Source organism: Quercus suber, unplaced genomic scaffold (genome assembly GCF_002906115.3).
Source record: "Quercus suber isolate HL8 unplaced genomic scaffold, Cork oak 2.0 scaffold_5, whole genome shotgun sequence".
In the NCBI taxonomy this organism is placed as follows: Eukaryota; Viridiplantae; Streptophyta; class Magnoliopsida; order Fagales; family Fagaceae; genus Quercus; species Quercus suber.
Genome location: NW_027069471.1, coordinates 2,247,101 through 2,262,321, shown reverse-complemented (window position 1 = coordinate 2,262,321; position 15,221 = coordinate 2,247,101). Strand labels below are relative to the sequence as shown.

Genomic DNA, 15,221 nt, shown 5'->3' with positions numbered 1-15,221 from the left:
TGGTTTTTTTTTTTTTTTTACCGGCAGGATTGACTGAAACTTTTGGTCATTGATCTAATTGCTTCCATTTCCTTCTATGGAAACTCAAACAGCTTCCTCCTCTTCCTCTCCCCAATGGATATACGATGTGTTCCTTAGTTTTTGCGGTGTGGACACCCGCAATAATTTTACTGACCATCTCCACGCTGCTTTGAGACAAAAGGGTATTATCGCCTTCAGAGACGGGGAGAAACTTGAGCGTGGAAAAAGTATTTCACCAGAACTCTTAATAGCAACAGAAGACTCCCGGTTTGCAATCGTCATTCTCTCAACAAGCTACGCTTCTTCAAAATGGTGCTTGGCTGAACTAGCAAAGATTCTTGAATGCATGAAACAGAACACGTTGACAATTTTGCCAGTCTTTTACCATGTGAATCCCTCTGATGTACGGAACCAGATGGGTATTCTTGCTGCACGGGACCAGAGTTTTGCTGAAGCCTTTGCTAAGCATGAAAGAGATCCCAGAGTTAAGATTGAGGATTTGCAAGCATGGAAAGCTGCTTTGAAAGAAGTCGGCAATATAGCTGGATGGCATGTACAACAACACAGGTAACATTTTACATTTGTCTTGACTACTTTGTTCACATTATTATATCAATATCGTAATTTTCCACAAAATTACTCCGATTGAAAAAGAGAAAATTTTAAATTTGTCCATGAATATTATGAATTAGGAAACTATACGCTCAAGTTTGGACTTTGGTCGAAGAACCTTTGCTTAGTTTGAGGCATGGTAGTCTGTTACTGGATTAACTTTTATTTTTATTTTTATAATCACATAAACTTTTGTTGATAAAACGAACTTCAAGACCTGAAAATATCCAGTACAGATTCCAAGCCTTGAGAAATGGAGAGAACAAAATGCGGGGGACCTCTTAGAGGATCAAAACAACCCAATACAAAATTAAGCAGAGACCAGCGAGCTAGAGCATGTGCTGCTCTAATTGGTCTTTCTGCTTCCCCAACAGAAAGATACAACTTGGTATACCATCTGCATTCTATTGTGAATTGTCGAGTCAAGGAAGCTTTGTTTTCTATAGTCGGCCCTATTGCCTCAAGTCAAATGCTTGCCTTCCTTCAGCTTAGAATGTCTAATACCTATTATCTGAGATGCGTAGCAGGGGTCAGACTAGGCCACTATCAGGACAATGTGTTTTGACATATATTTAATCAATAGGCTTGTGATTTCCAAAGTTCGTAATATGCAGGGTATAACCCCATACATACTTCTTTTCGTACTACATATCTCATTCAGTCATACCCATATCATTTTTAATCAGCACTTTTCTATTGTTGTCAGGTGACTTTATTAACAAAAATTAGATATCAACAAGCTAAATATTTCCAAAAGGAAAACTCTGTGAACACCTTCTCTATGAAGAAACTACCAGTCATTTTGTCTAAAGAATAATCATCGGCATATATATGGAATAATAGATGCATCTTTCTTTCTTTCTTTCTATTTTTTTTTTCCAGCTGGGTCTATTTCCATTATAAATTAACTAGAATTATCTTCATAAAACTTAGATTTTGTAGAAAAAAATTACTTCAAACATGAATACCTATTACCTCCGAAGTTAAATAGAATATGAGTTAAATCAATGGTGAAGATAAAAATACTGTACTATTTAAGGTAGTGTTAAAACTAAGAATTTAATAAGTATTTATAACAAATCAAGAATATTGTAAAATTTGAGGTCAAATCACATTCTGGAAATAAACAAATGGGAGACATTTTTTCAAAATTATAAGTTTTGGATTTAAATGGCTATTGTTATGATTTTCAACCATCCATGTCCATGACTATGACAAATATTGCTATGACTAACGATGACTAATCTTTTTAACCTCAATCATTGTCTCACTAATTTACATTTCTTGTAGAATTTCTTTGGTGAATGATTAAAATGTTTTGGACAAGTAAATAGGCCATAAGCGTAAATATATAGTAAATAATTCAATTGGTGCATTTGTTCCTTTTTCCTATTGTGAAGAAAAAAAGAAAAAAAGAAAAAAAAGGAGTATGGAAATTAAATCCAAGAAACATACAACAAATGACTTATTAAAATTAAGCACACTCTCAACTCATTAAACTATTATAGTTAGAAGGAAACATGTGGTTCTCACTTGGACTGTATGACACCAAACAAATCAAACCTCAATTACGATGCTATATTAAACACTTTTCAAATTCCCCATTTGCTACTGAACAAATCTAAGATTGTATTTTGAATGTTTTGTCTCATGTATTTATGCTATACTATACTGTCATCAAATTTATTGTTATGCTATCTTCATTGCAGTTCTGAAGCAGCAGTTATCCAAGAAATCGTTCAAAGGATACTTGGAGAATTGAATCTTATATTATCAAGAACTATTTCCAAGGATCTTAAGCTTGTTGGAATAGAATCCCGTGTGAAGCAAGTGTTGGATTCATGTGTAGATGAAAGGTCGGGTGGTGTTCGCTTTGTAGGAATTTGCGGGATGGGTGGAATCGGTAAAACAACTCTTGCAGTAGAAATTTTTAAAAAAATTTCAGGTAGCTTTGAAGCTATCAGCTACATTGCTGATGTAAGAGAAAAAACTGAAAATCAACATTTAGTTTCTTTACAAAAACAACTTCTTTCTAACATCTTTATGGAAAGTGAAATAAAGATATGGAATGTTCATGAGGGGGTCAATATCATAGGGACTAGATTACGTGGTAAGAAGGTTCTTATTGTTCTTGATGATGTTGATGACCAAAAACAATTTGATGCTTTGGCTGAGAACCTTGATTGGTTTGGTCCAGGGAGTAGAATCATTGTAACAAGCAGAGATAGCCAATTGTTGAAAAGTTGTGGTGTGAATTACATATATGAAGCAAAGGGGTTGAATCCAGATGAAGCTTTGCAACTCTTTTGTTTGAGTGCTTTCAAGAAACCCCATCCTAAAGAAAATTATGTGGATTTGTGTATGTATTTTGTGAATTACACTAATGGCCTTCCTTTGGCTCTTAAAGTTTTAGGTTCTTTGTTGTTTACCAAAAGCACCAATGAATGGAAAAGTCTCATAGATAAACTAAAAGTAGAACCTGAAAAAAAAATTTTGGACATTCTTCGAATAAGTTTTGATGGGCTAACGGAAACCCAAAGAGAATTATTTTTAGATATTGCATGTTTTTTTAAAGGAGAGAACAAAGATTGCATAAGAGAGATATTAAAAAGTTTTGGTTACTATCCAGACTACAATATTGGTGTTCTAATGGACAAATCGCTCATAACCATTAATGAAAATGGAGCTTTGTGGATGCATGATTTGCTACAAGAAATGGGTCAAGATATAGTTCGTCGTGAATCTAAAGAGCCTGGTAGACGTACCAGGTTATGGCTTTATGAGGACGTCCTTCATGTATTGAAGAATAATACTGTAAGTTGATTTGTCTAGACCTAAACTTAGAAAAGTACATATATTCTTACAAATTCTTCTAAGGATCGCCGATTATTCTAATTTCATTAATCTTGGTTATTAGGGAACAGAGGTAGTTGAAGGCATAATGCTAAACACACCTATTCAAGAAGATGATCACTTGGATGCTAAAGTCTTCTCAAAGATGAAAAAAATGAGATTGCTTAAAGTGGTTGATATGGGTAATGTGAAGCTTCCACAAGGCCTCAATTTTCTTTCTAATGAGTTACGCATTATAGAATGGAATGGATATCCTTTAAGTTCCGTGCCAACCAACTTCCAACCATACAGGCTTGTGGAGTTGAAAATGCATTGCAGCAACATCAAACAACTATGGAATGGAATTATGGTAAGATTCACTTATTCAATTTTGTATTTTATTCCTTCTCATTAAGGCTCAAGTTTATCTAATTATTTATTGGTTTATAACAGATTTTAAATGAGTTAAAAATCATTGACTTGCGTAACTCTCAAAACTTGATTGAGACCCCAAATCTAAGTGGAGTCCCAAATCTTAAGCAATTGATTCTTCAAGGTTGTACAACACTGTCTAAGATTCATCCATCTCTTGGAAATCTCAAACAACTTATTCGATTAGATCTATCTGGTTGCAAGTGTCTTGAAAGCCTTCCTCACAAGATCAACTTGGAATCTCTTGAAGTTTTTATTCTTTCCGGCTGTTCAAGACTAGAGAAATTTCCAGAAGTTGTAGCAAATATGCCATGTTTGTCTGAACTTTATTTAAACGAGACTGCTATAAAAGATCTACCATTGTCAGTGGAGCATTTAACTGGCCTTATTAAATTGGATCTAAGAGACTGCAAAAACCTTTCAAGTTTTCCGAATGCTTGTTATAGTTCGATGTCTCTAAAGATTCTCACTTTATCTGGCTGCTCAAAACTTGATGAACTACCAGAGAATTTGGGGAATCTCAAAGGCTTGGAGGAGTTAGATCTAAGTGGATCTGCGATAAAAGTGCTACCTACATCCATCAAACTCTTAAAAAATCTCAAAAAATTGTCTCTTTGTGGATGTAAAGGGCTATCATTAAAATCTTCGAATGAACTCTTCAGTTCTCCTGTCAAGCGACAGAGAAGAAGTTCAGATCCCATGGCCATGTTTGAGTGTTCTTTATCAGGCCTATGGTCCTTGACTGAACTGGATTTAAGTCATTGCAATCTTCAGGAAATTCCTGATGCTTTTGACTACTTGTCATCCTTGTTAATATTAAATTTAGAGGGAAATAAATTTATTTGGCTTCCTAAAAGTATGATTCAACTATCAAATCTACAAGATCTTTTTCTACGTGGTTGCTCGAATCTTCGATCATTGCCAAAGCTTCCATCAAACATTAAGTATATTGATGCAGCACAATGCACCTCACTGGAAACATTATCATCAGGATCAGAATATGATTTTCAGCCAGCACTTCAGCTTCTGAATTGTGTCAAATTGATTGAGAATCAAGGCTATGGTTACATGTCAACAATGCTAAGACGTTATTTCATTAATGACAAGGTCTCTCTCGCTCTCTCTCTCTCTCTTTCTCTCTCTCGTGAAGTTCTAAGCATCATTATTTGCATATTTTAATCTTGTGAAGTTCTAAGCATCATTATTTGCATATTTCAGCATTACCATGGGCAAGACAAATTGGCACATTATATCTATGTTCCTGGAGGTGAAATTCCGAAATGGTTTAGACACAAAATGTGGGGGCTTCAGTGAGTCTGCAAATGCCTTCAGATTTTTGTAACAAATTGATGGGAATTGCTATGTGCATTGTTTATGTATTCCGCCAACATGGTCCATTTGAGTTATTTGACCAACTTGATTTTGAAGATTTTGGGCATAATAAATATACACGTAAGCTTTCATGTTCCATTAAATTTAACAATTATGAAATTTTTAGAGTGGCCAATGGTTTTTCCGAAGAATTTGGTAAGATTGAACCGTATCACCTTTGGTTGCAATATGTACCCTCTCAATTCTTTCACAAGGACTGGGAAAAAGCATCAAGTAAAAGCAATGCTAATGGATTCAGTGATATTGAGATTGAATTTAAAACCTGGGGTCCAGGATTGGAGGTTACAAAATGTGGGGCCCATTTGGTATTCAAGCAAGACGTTGAAGATCTCAAACAAACTATGGTTGGGTCTAGCAGCTGCAGCATCACTCCTTATGAGGATGATTTTGACAGTTCAGCCAGAGATACATAATTAAGTGAAGCCATGATGACTATGATGGGGAAGGGGCTGGACCTAGTGGAGAATGTACCTCTAATGATGTGGACGCACCACACCCAAAGTGGATACAACAACCTAATCTAATTGAAAATTGGATTGGGAATTTCAATTCATGCACACAAAAACAAGGAAACTCATACAAAGAGGCCAATGGCAGTGATGGTGATGGAGTGGAACTAGGTTCAGCAACTCAAAAACTGAAAGATTCCAGGAAGGTCACCAGAAAGTATGTTATTTTCAACTATCTACTTATTTTCTCTATTGTGTTTTCCTTTTCTTTTCCCAGAAACTGTCTTTTTTTCTTGGTACACATTTTTTTCTTGTATGTGACTATTTATCTGTCTGGCTGCAAGGAAACTTGAGGAAAATTAATGTAGAAAGGGTAAAAAAATTTGAATTCTATCTCGTTTTGATGTTTTAGTTTCAGGTAATTGTAATGCTTGACTAATATGAGCTGAAATAGTGGTGCCAGACTTAGTTCTTGAGTTCTCAACTCTCTGGGTTCACTTTGGAACATATAAATTTTGTTTTCTTATCCCATATTTTTCATAGAATCTGAAAGAGTGTATGGTTTTGTTTTCAGAACACATTAGCACGGCTTAAGCAAGCCAGTTGTGTTTGGCTTTGCTGGCAATTTCTTTCCTTGGAATAAAATGCATTTAATTCCCCCCAGAAAATAGGAGGAGCTTATTGTGGGTTATGTTGTTTTGTATAAATGTTTTCTGAAGGTACCAGTTGGAGCTAAGCCAGAAAGCTTTGGATGAGATATAATTGTATATTTGGGAAGAGATTGTGGGAAGACCCACATTGCTGTACTGCTTATACACGAGCTAGGTCACTTGATAAGGAAGCCCCAAAAGAACATATGCGTCTTTTTTGGCCCTACAGTGGTTCTGTTTTGGCTGGTAAGCTATAATTTATCATGTTTGTTTTGTAATTAAATGTTTGATTTTGGTAGTATTTAAGTTTGAGACATTTTTTTTAAGCTTATATGGCTGGAACATTGCACAATAACGAAGTGGTGTGCTTTTTGCTTTGGCTGAAGTGGTAGGTGTGTAGGCTGTGAGAAGGGGGTTGGGCTGTTGTATTTTAGTGCCTATGTATGCAATTTCTCATCATGATTCTAAATTTTAAGATGGGCCTTCTTGATTCTATGTGTTTCTAGTTCACCTTGGAAAGGAGTTTGGCATTTAATAAATAGAGTGGTGATTATTCTATAACTGCATTACTCCTTGATAGTGCAGAAGTGTGGGCTTACTCTTCTAATGGTGTGGTGTTATGTAGAGTTTAAGCAAACAATAAGGCATTGGTGGCCTCTTTATTTGATAATTGGGGTCTCATTTGTCAATTAATCTATTTATATATATATATATATAGCCAAAGACCTCATGCGGAAAGCATGAGGTTCTGCCTTGTGGAGCTTTGTATAAGTAGTTTCTCTACAATAAAAACATTAATTGTCATATTTACTCTTTCCACAACCTCTCCTCTTCAAGTCTCTTAGGATGCCCCAATGTCTCCTCAATTACACAAACTCATAGCTTTTTACCTCTTGCTCATTTCTTTTCTGTTTCAATCTCCTCTCTTTCCCATACTTCTGATCATATACCGCCAAAACCCATATTGCCATAGTTCAATCTCAGTCTTAAAGGAATGACTTCAAAGGGCAGAAGTTTTCTCCACAGTTGGCATCAATTTCACCAGGTCCCGAAATCCCTGTCTTTCTTCTATAAAACTTAAAAAAATGTTATGCTCTTCTCTTTCTCAATGTGTTTTGAAAAAAATAATAATAATAATATCAGATTATGAGCTTCTTTCAGAATCTGAGGGACTCCACTGGGGAGGCTTTTCTGGTGTATGTCAATGAGGTTTTGCTCAATCCATATATATTACTACCTGTATTCCCTGTTTGTTTACATAGAAAGTGGGCACCTCAAAGATTTTTGCTGAAAATTTTCTATGTGATCTTTTAATGTTGTGAGTGATTTCAGGAATATGGGACTGACCCAGAAGATAAACCTCAAGCCAAACGGTCGACTTGACAAGGTAAAAAAAGAATCTACATTTAGGTTTTTTATTTTATAATTTTTAATGGTATAGTCATTTTTTTTTTTACGTATTCATTAAGAAGCTTTTTTGAAACAAAGAAACACATTTTTTGTTAATATGCAAATCCACATCCTGATTTCTGTAAATACAAACGGATTGGATTGAAGCCTAACACACAATCTACTCATGTTGTATAATAAGCTGAGATTGTGGGTTGTTGTGTGCTAATATTAAAAGTATCAGGAAAGATGTAAAGGCTCAAGTTGAGTATTTTTGTTGGGTAGTTGTCCGAGGCTCCAAGCCTTGGCAGTGAGCCAGTGATCTGCTCAGTATTTGAGTGGGTTAATTGTGTTTTTGTAAATACATAATATTTTCATGCCATAAAATCAATTTTTATAGCCAAAATAGAAATTCCATTCATTTTATGATGCATAATAATCCTTAGATAGAGTTCAATCTTCTTCTACTTTTTTTTTTTTTGATTGTCCTAATGCCCCCAATCCTGGATCTCCTTAAAAAAGACAAGATGTAGTTCATGCTAATACTGTTCCATGTTTCGACACAATATTTATGCATAGAAGATACTACGTGAGTTTTCCCTTTTGTGAATAGTTACCTTATTTCGTCTGTATACAGCAATAGGAATAATTTTTATTAGTTTTCCTTTACACTAAAACACTCTTGCATGTCTTGTAGCTCTTTTTAAACATCATTTGCATGTTTTGCCATCATGAAGTGATCAAACTTTACAACATTGGTTTTATTACACAGGTACGCATTTCAACACAAAGTTTGTTTGTAAATGAGTATGTGGACATAAGAGGCAATGAAGTTTTTGTATTAGATGGTGCGCGATGTGACATATCTAGCATATATCATACTAATAAATTTAATGGTCTAATTTATCAAAGACTTCTTTTATTTATTAATTACTTTGGAAAATTTCGTAAATCCAAATTCATATTTTCATCTCTCTAATGTGTTCTTCTAAAAAATAAAACTCTCTAATGTGTCAATTGTTATATGGGACAAATCTTTTTCAGTATATCTTTTTTGTCCCCCTTTTTGGCCATATAGGGTTATCAGATACATGTGTAAGTTTCCACTTTTACAAATATATGAAAAAGGTCTTCTTTGTAAAATCTAGAACTTTGCTAGACACTATACAACATGATTTATGAAAGAATTTCCGATAGACAAGTATACAGAAAAGAATGATCACAGTTCTTGGTTTTTTCTTCATTTTTTATCACATCTCTTTTTTGTGCTTCAATCTCAATAGTTGAATCTATGTAGTTTTTCCTGAATTTTTATGACTTCAAAGTATATCTTTTACTGCAATGAAAGAACCAGTGTTCCTCTTTGCACATAATGTATTGGGAAGTGCCAAAAAGGCAAGTAAAAGAAACTGATGGAACAAGTTGGCACTTCACTTGGAAAATGTGGTATAACTATCTAGTTGGTTGGGAATTATTTAGTTCTGAAATCAATGGGGAAGGTGGGGCTCATAATGGGAAACATCCGTATGTACAATAAATTTGGGAACACCTTTCGATAGAACTAGATTGACAATTTCTTGGGTTTTTGAAGAAACATTTGATAGAACACACATATTTTTGCTAAATAAAATTTGATAGAATATAATTACTGCTTAAGTGTGTGTATGATTGGCATAGCTCTGAGTTAAGGCAGTAATATGGTTGACTATGAAAGAAGCTTATAATGGGGTTAATGTGAATGATCTTCGTTCTATGTATCTTGGGTTCGTGCTTACTATTTTGTCACTCTATATGTATCTTGGGTTTTAGGGTCAAGAGCACACCACACGTGCTGAGAAGTGTCCAATGCAACAAGAACGGTCCAAGGGTAAGAAGAAAGCTAAGAAAGGAGATAAACTTAGTGAGATGACACAGGCTATCCAGAGCTTTACTGAACTAACAAGGGTGAAGTTTATAGCTGGGCAGGCAAAGGCAAGTGGTAGCACTAAGCACGTTGGTGAATCTGCTGGCATTGATGGTAAGTTCTCTATTGAGAAGGCTATTGGCACACTCAATGGGCACAAAGATCTCAACGATATGACCTTCTTCAAGGTACAAAAGAAACTCTATAATTGTGAAGCTAGGATTTTCTTCATGACCGTGCCAGATAATAGGAGGAAAGACTGGATGGAGTTCATTGCGAAGGAATCTGATTGAGTTGCGGTTGTGCTTGATGATGTGCTTGTTTGTAATAACTTGGAGACATTGTTTGTAGTTGTTATATGTTTACACAACGATGTTGTGTTATGGTACGTTGTGATTCTCTTTATGTGTGTTTCGTTTTCAGCCTCTTTATGTTTGTTTCCAAATAATTATGTGTAACTATGTATTTGTTATATGGTTCAAAGCAGATTATTTCACACAACTCAAATTGGTACAGCACTGAATGTATGTAAATGTATGGTATTATAATGTTAGTTGTGACCTGTATTTGAGAACTTACTTGCTGATGTATAATTATTGTCGCTGCCATGTTTTTGTATATTGAAGGGAATAATAACCTGGATGAGAGCGGTTATAAATTGCTTTCAATATTCAACTGAAATTGTCCAATGGCGAGTCTGTCGAGTATTAAGGGCAGTTCACGAATTTGAGAACATTATAATTAAGCTAGATGAAAATGCACATGAGCTCCCTCATGAACTTGATGTAAACGAAAAGTACTATCCATGGTTCAAGATATAGAAGCATTTTATTATTTATGTCATAATAATGTCACTATGTTTACTATTGTACTTCGTTATGATAGGACTTAACTACATTCAAGTTATGTTAAGGGCATGTATAGGAGATATCGATGGTACCCATGGCAGTGCTTGGGTTCCTATTGTGAAAGCAATGTCATGTAGGAGTAGGAAAAATGAAATTACTATGTCATGTGTGCATGTAATTTTTATATGTAGTTATATATGTTCATGTTGAACGGGAGGGTAGTGTTAAGTTGTTAATGACTAAAGAGTGATCCTAAACATGGATTTCCTTGGTTTGAATTTTTTTAACCGAGTTTAAATTTTTATATAAAATGACATTATTTTATATGAATATAAATGTAACTTTGTTCCAGGGGCGGAGTAGGGGGGATCGAGAGGGGGGCAGTAAAAGACCTTATAGTTGCTAATATTCAGGAATCATAAATGTTTTGCCCCGTCACGGTAAAAAAAAAAAAAAATCCTTCTCTATTCATATAAAACTTTCCTGACACCAAAAAAATATGGAGAAAAGATTTCCTAACATAGTAAAATACAACACTTGAGTCAAAAGCCTTGTGTTTTATCTTATTCACGCAATCATGCTTTTTTAGGAGGTGTTTGGTATATTCACTCAAATACATATTTTTAATTTTAGAAATGAGAAAAAAGTCAAAAGCTTAGTCAAAAGCCTAGGCCCTGTTTGGTACACTCATTCAAACACATGTTTTCAGATTTTGAACAACATTACACGTATTTACACACACTTTTTTACCCACACATTTCCACACATGTTTTCAAACAATTATTTTCAATTTTTAAGTGTATGTACCAAACACTCCCTAGTCACTGGTTTAGAAAAGAGAAAAAAGTCAGCAGCACTTTTAGGGGGTGTTTGGTATATCCACTCAAACACACATTTTCAGTTTTTAAACAACATTATACACATTTTCATACACTTTTAGTGTTTTTTTTTTCTTTCTTTTTTTCACTCCATTTTTTATTTAGTCACAATATTTCAATTGATAAGTCTTATATTTTTTACACAAATTATTGTTATTAAAAAAAGCGTTCATATTACTAAGTCCCTAAAGCCTCCAATGTCTTTTTTTTTCTATATCTCTTGTGATTTCAGTTTCAAACTCTAGATTATTGTTCTGAACCAAAATTTTAAATCAATCACATTCATTACTACATCAATTTTTGTAAGTTTTATGTAGTAGAATTTGTAGTATTTTTAGCAATTTTTCTAATTTTAAATACGGTGAAGCCAAATTTTAAAAACAATCAATGTACTGCAATGTGTATACAATTATACAATACAACTTTGCACGTATATATATTGCTATATTCTTAATACTTTTAAGTTGATTTATTTCTCTCAATTTGTTAAGGAATGAAATTAGATGTCTAAGCTTAATATATTTATACCAATCTCTTACTTTGATTATTAAAAACTATGAATTGGTTAGTTTTGTTTCTTTAGTTTAATGATATGAAATATATACTTTTAATTAATTAAAACTACAGAAAATCCTAAGCGCAATAATAAGTCTAGATCAAATTTTAATTGAAATTAGATAGATTTTGTATGACAATTACATTGGTTTATCTATTTTGTTATTAGTATAATTAATATTTTTTAGGTTTTTTATATATTGACTTTTAATCTTGCTTCTCCTGAAGTGAAATCCTGACTCTGCCATTGTCGTTTGTTCCATGCAGGATCATATTACCTTGTTGATTTAGGGTTACCTAATGGTACATTTCCTCTCAGCACACAAAATATTTAGGTACCATGTTTAAGAATATCGAGGGAGGAACAAGAAACTTGCCAATAATGCTGTTAAATTGTTCAATTATAGACGCTCTTCAATACGAATGGTTATTGCATGATGCTTTGAGGTGCTAAAGGCACATTTTCTTATTTTAAACGCAATCCTCTGTTTTAAGCCAACAAAATTGCCCCTCATCATAAGCTTTGCATAATTTTATATGCATATATAACCACTTAGATGTTTTGCTCATGTGTGGGAAAAAGCTTAATGAGGGACAAGCGACGATCACAACTCGTTGTTGAAAATTCTATTGATACAAATGCTTGTTGAAGGCATGTACAAAACTTCAATCAAGAGGCATGTAGAGTGATGGGCTAGTTAAAGAATGACATCACTAAGGTGATGTGATACACATTGCGTTGTTTTAAAAAAGTAATACGTCCATAACATTTTCATAATCTTTTCGCAATAAATCATAGATGATAAGTTGTTGATTCTAATTTGAATCTACAATTGAAATTACTTTTTTGTCTACTAATAATAACCAATAACAACCTGCTATTTTGGATTTGTTTTGAAAGTGTTATGAAAATGTTGTGAATATAGTATTTTTTTTTTGGATGATGCATCACAATGTGGTTTGTATTTGTAAAAGCTAATAACTATCTGATATAATTTGCAAAAGCCAAACCAATCTGATTTGGGACTTATCATTTATAGAGTTGTACAGCTATATGAAAATCAAATACAAGAAGTTCAAAATACAAATAACTCTACCCTATCCTATCTCATCATATCTCTCTGTTACAATTCAAATCAAGTGCTGAAATATCTATCTACAGCTGCCACACAGATCAGATTTAAGTTTGAATTTTATGCAGCTACATTACAGCTACACGGCAGCATTATGCAGCAGCTATTTTGCAGGTAACACACAGCTACACGGCACCACTATTTTGGCTAGCAAATCTTATCCTTAACACTCCCCCGCAAGCTCAACCGTGCTGGAAGAACGTTGAGATTGGTCCGAAGCATAGCAAACCGAGAAGAAGAAAGTGGCTTGGTGAAAATATCAGCTAACTGATCTTTGCTGGACAGAAAACGAACCACAAGGGAACCATCACCAACCATATCTCGAACAAAATGGAAATCAATCTCAACATGCTTTGTACGGGCATGGAAAACCGGATTAGACGATAAATAAGTGGCACCAATGTTGTCACACCATAGCACAGGAGAGCAAGTAACAGGGGCACCAAGCTCAAAAAGAAGAGCGCACAACCACTTAGTTTCTGCAGCAGCATTAGCAAGAGCTTTGTATTCCGCCTCTGTACTAGACCGAGCAACGGTCTTTTGCTTTTTGCAGCCCCAAGAAATGAGATTGTCACCAAGAAATACACAAAAGCCCCCAGTTGAACGACGATCATCGCGGGATCCAGCCCAATCCGCGTCAGAGAAAACTTGAAGAGAGTGAGATGTTGATCGCTTCAACTGTAAACCAAAGTGAATGGTCTGTTTGAGATACCGTAGGAGTCGCTTGACAGCTTGCCAGTGAATGGTAGTTGGACGATGCATAAACTGGGAAAGCTTGTTGACAGCGAAGGAAAGGTCAGGGCGAGTGAGAGACAAGTATTGCAAGGCTCCAACAGTGCTTCTGTATAAAGTAGCATCAGGCATAGGATCCCCTTCAAAGGCAGAGAGGTTAGTGGAGGAAGCCATTGGAGAACTAAGGGGCTTTGCTTCTAGCATTTTTGTTTTGCCTAAAAGATCCAAAATATATCTTTTCTGAGATAACATCAATCCATTAGTAGTAGGCAAGACTTCAACACCCAGAAAGAAATTCAAATTGCCCAAATCTTTAATGGCAAAATCAAGTTGCAAGTGACGAAGTAGAGTATCAATGGCCGAAGGTTGAGAGGCAGTAACAATCAAATCATCCACATATATTAGAAAATAAATGGTGACAACAGTACTATGATAAATAAATAGAGACGAATCAGACCGTGAACCATGAAAGCCCAGTGCAATTAACCGAGAACTAAGGCGAGAAAACCACGCCCGGGGAGATTGCTTCAACCCATAGAGTGCCTTTTTCAATTTGCAGACATGGTTAGGGAATTGAGGATGAGAAAACCCCGGAGGTTGAGACATGTAAACATCCTCATACAGATTGCCATGTAAAAAGGCATTTTGAACATCAAATTGACGTAAAACCCAACCTTTTGACACAGCAAGAGATAGGACAATGCGTACCGTAGTGGGTTTGATCACAGGGCTGAAAGTCTCACCATAATCAACACCAGGAACTTGATGGAAGCCCTTAGCAACCAGACGGGCTTTGTACCGTTCAACTGAGCCATCAGCAAGCCTTTTAATCCGAAACACCCACTTGCAGCCAACAATGTTCCGAGCAAGATGAGAAGGAACTAGTTCCCAAGTTTGATTTTTGAGTAAGGCATCAAATTCAAGATTCATTGCAGCACGCCATTTGGGATCTTTCATTGCCGAGGTATAGCAAGTTGGTTCTGCCAAAATATTGACATCAACACCATCAGCAAGGAGAGCACGAGGTAGAGGGTATTTCACAGTCCCATCAGTGAAGGACTTAGGCTTGGAGATGTGATTCCTGGAGCGAGTAGTCATGGGATGGAAGGATGGATCTTGTGTTGAAGCGTTAAGGGGCTGATTGATCAAAGGGATATCTGAAACAGGGGGTTCAGCGGCAATTTGTGAGGAGGTGTGGGTTTGTGAAGGAGCGTGTACCTGATCAGTTGTAATTATAGGGCAAGGGGCGGGCTGGGCTTGACCTGTTGGGCCGAGAGTGTTATGTGGAGTAAGTGAAGAGTGGGCCGAATCTTGTAGAGGCATTGGCTGAGAAAAATAAGGCCCAACACGGATGGGCAATGCTGTCCACGGGCTGGCAGATTGTACCTGTGATGA

The 15,221-nt window shown here is 35.4% G+C and overlaps 1 protein-coding gene across 4 annotated transcripts; it reads left to right on the top strand.

The window, feature by feature from the left end:
• The first annotated feature begins 29 nt into the window (after positions 1–29).
• LOC112000484 (disease resistance protein RUN1-like) lies at positions 30–10,085 on the top strand. Of its 4 annotated transcripts, none has more exons than XM_065772245.1 (9): positions 30–588; positions 2,343–3,447; positions 3,551–3,835; positions 3,919–5,004; positions 5,116–5,955; positions 6,465–6,634; positions 7,721–7,775; positions 8,475–8,549; positions 9,587–10,085. In XM_065772245.1, the coding sequence occupies exons 1-5, from the start codon at positions 77–79 to the stop codon at positions 5,209–5,211; spliced, it is 3,084 nt and encodes a 1,027-aa protein (XP_065628317.1). In that variant the 5' UTR covers positions 30–76; the 3' UTR covers positions 5,212–5,955; positions 6,465–6,634; positions 7,721–7,775; positions 8,475–8,549; positions 9,587–10,085. The 4 variants fall into 4 exon arrangements, with proteins under 4 accessions (XP_065628317.1, XP_065628309.1, XP_065628312.1 ...); XM_065772237.1 differs by having other exon boundaries at positions 6,458–6,634; XM_065772240.1 differs by lacking the exon at positions 8,475–8,549 and having other exon boundaries at positions 6,458–6,634.
• The last annotated feature ends 5,136 nt before the right edge of the window (positions 10,086–15,221 follow it).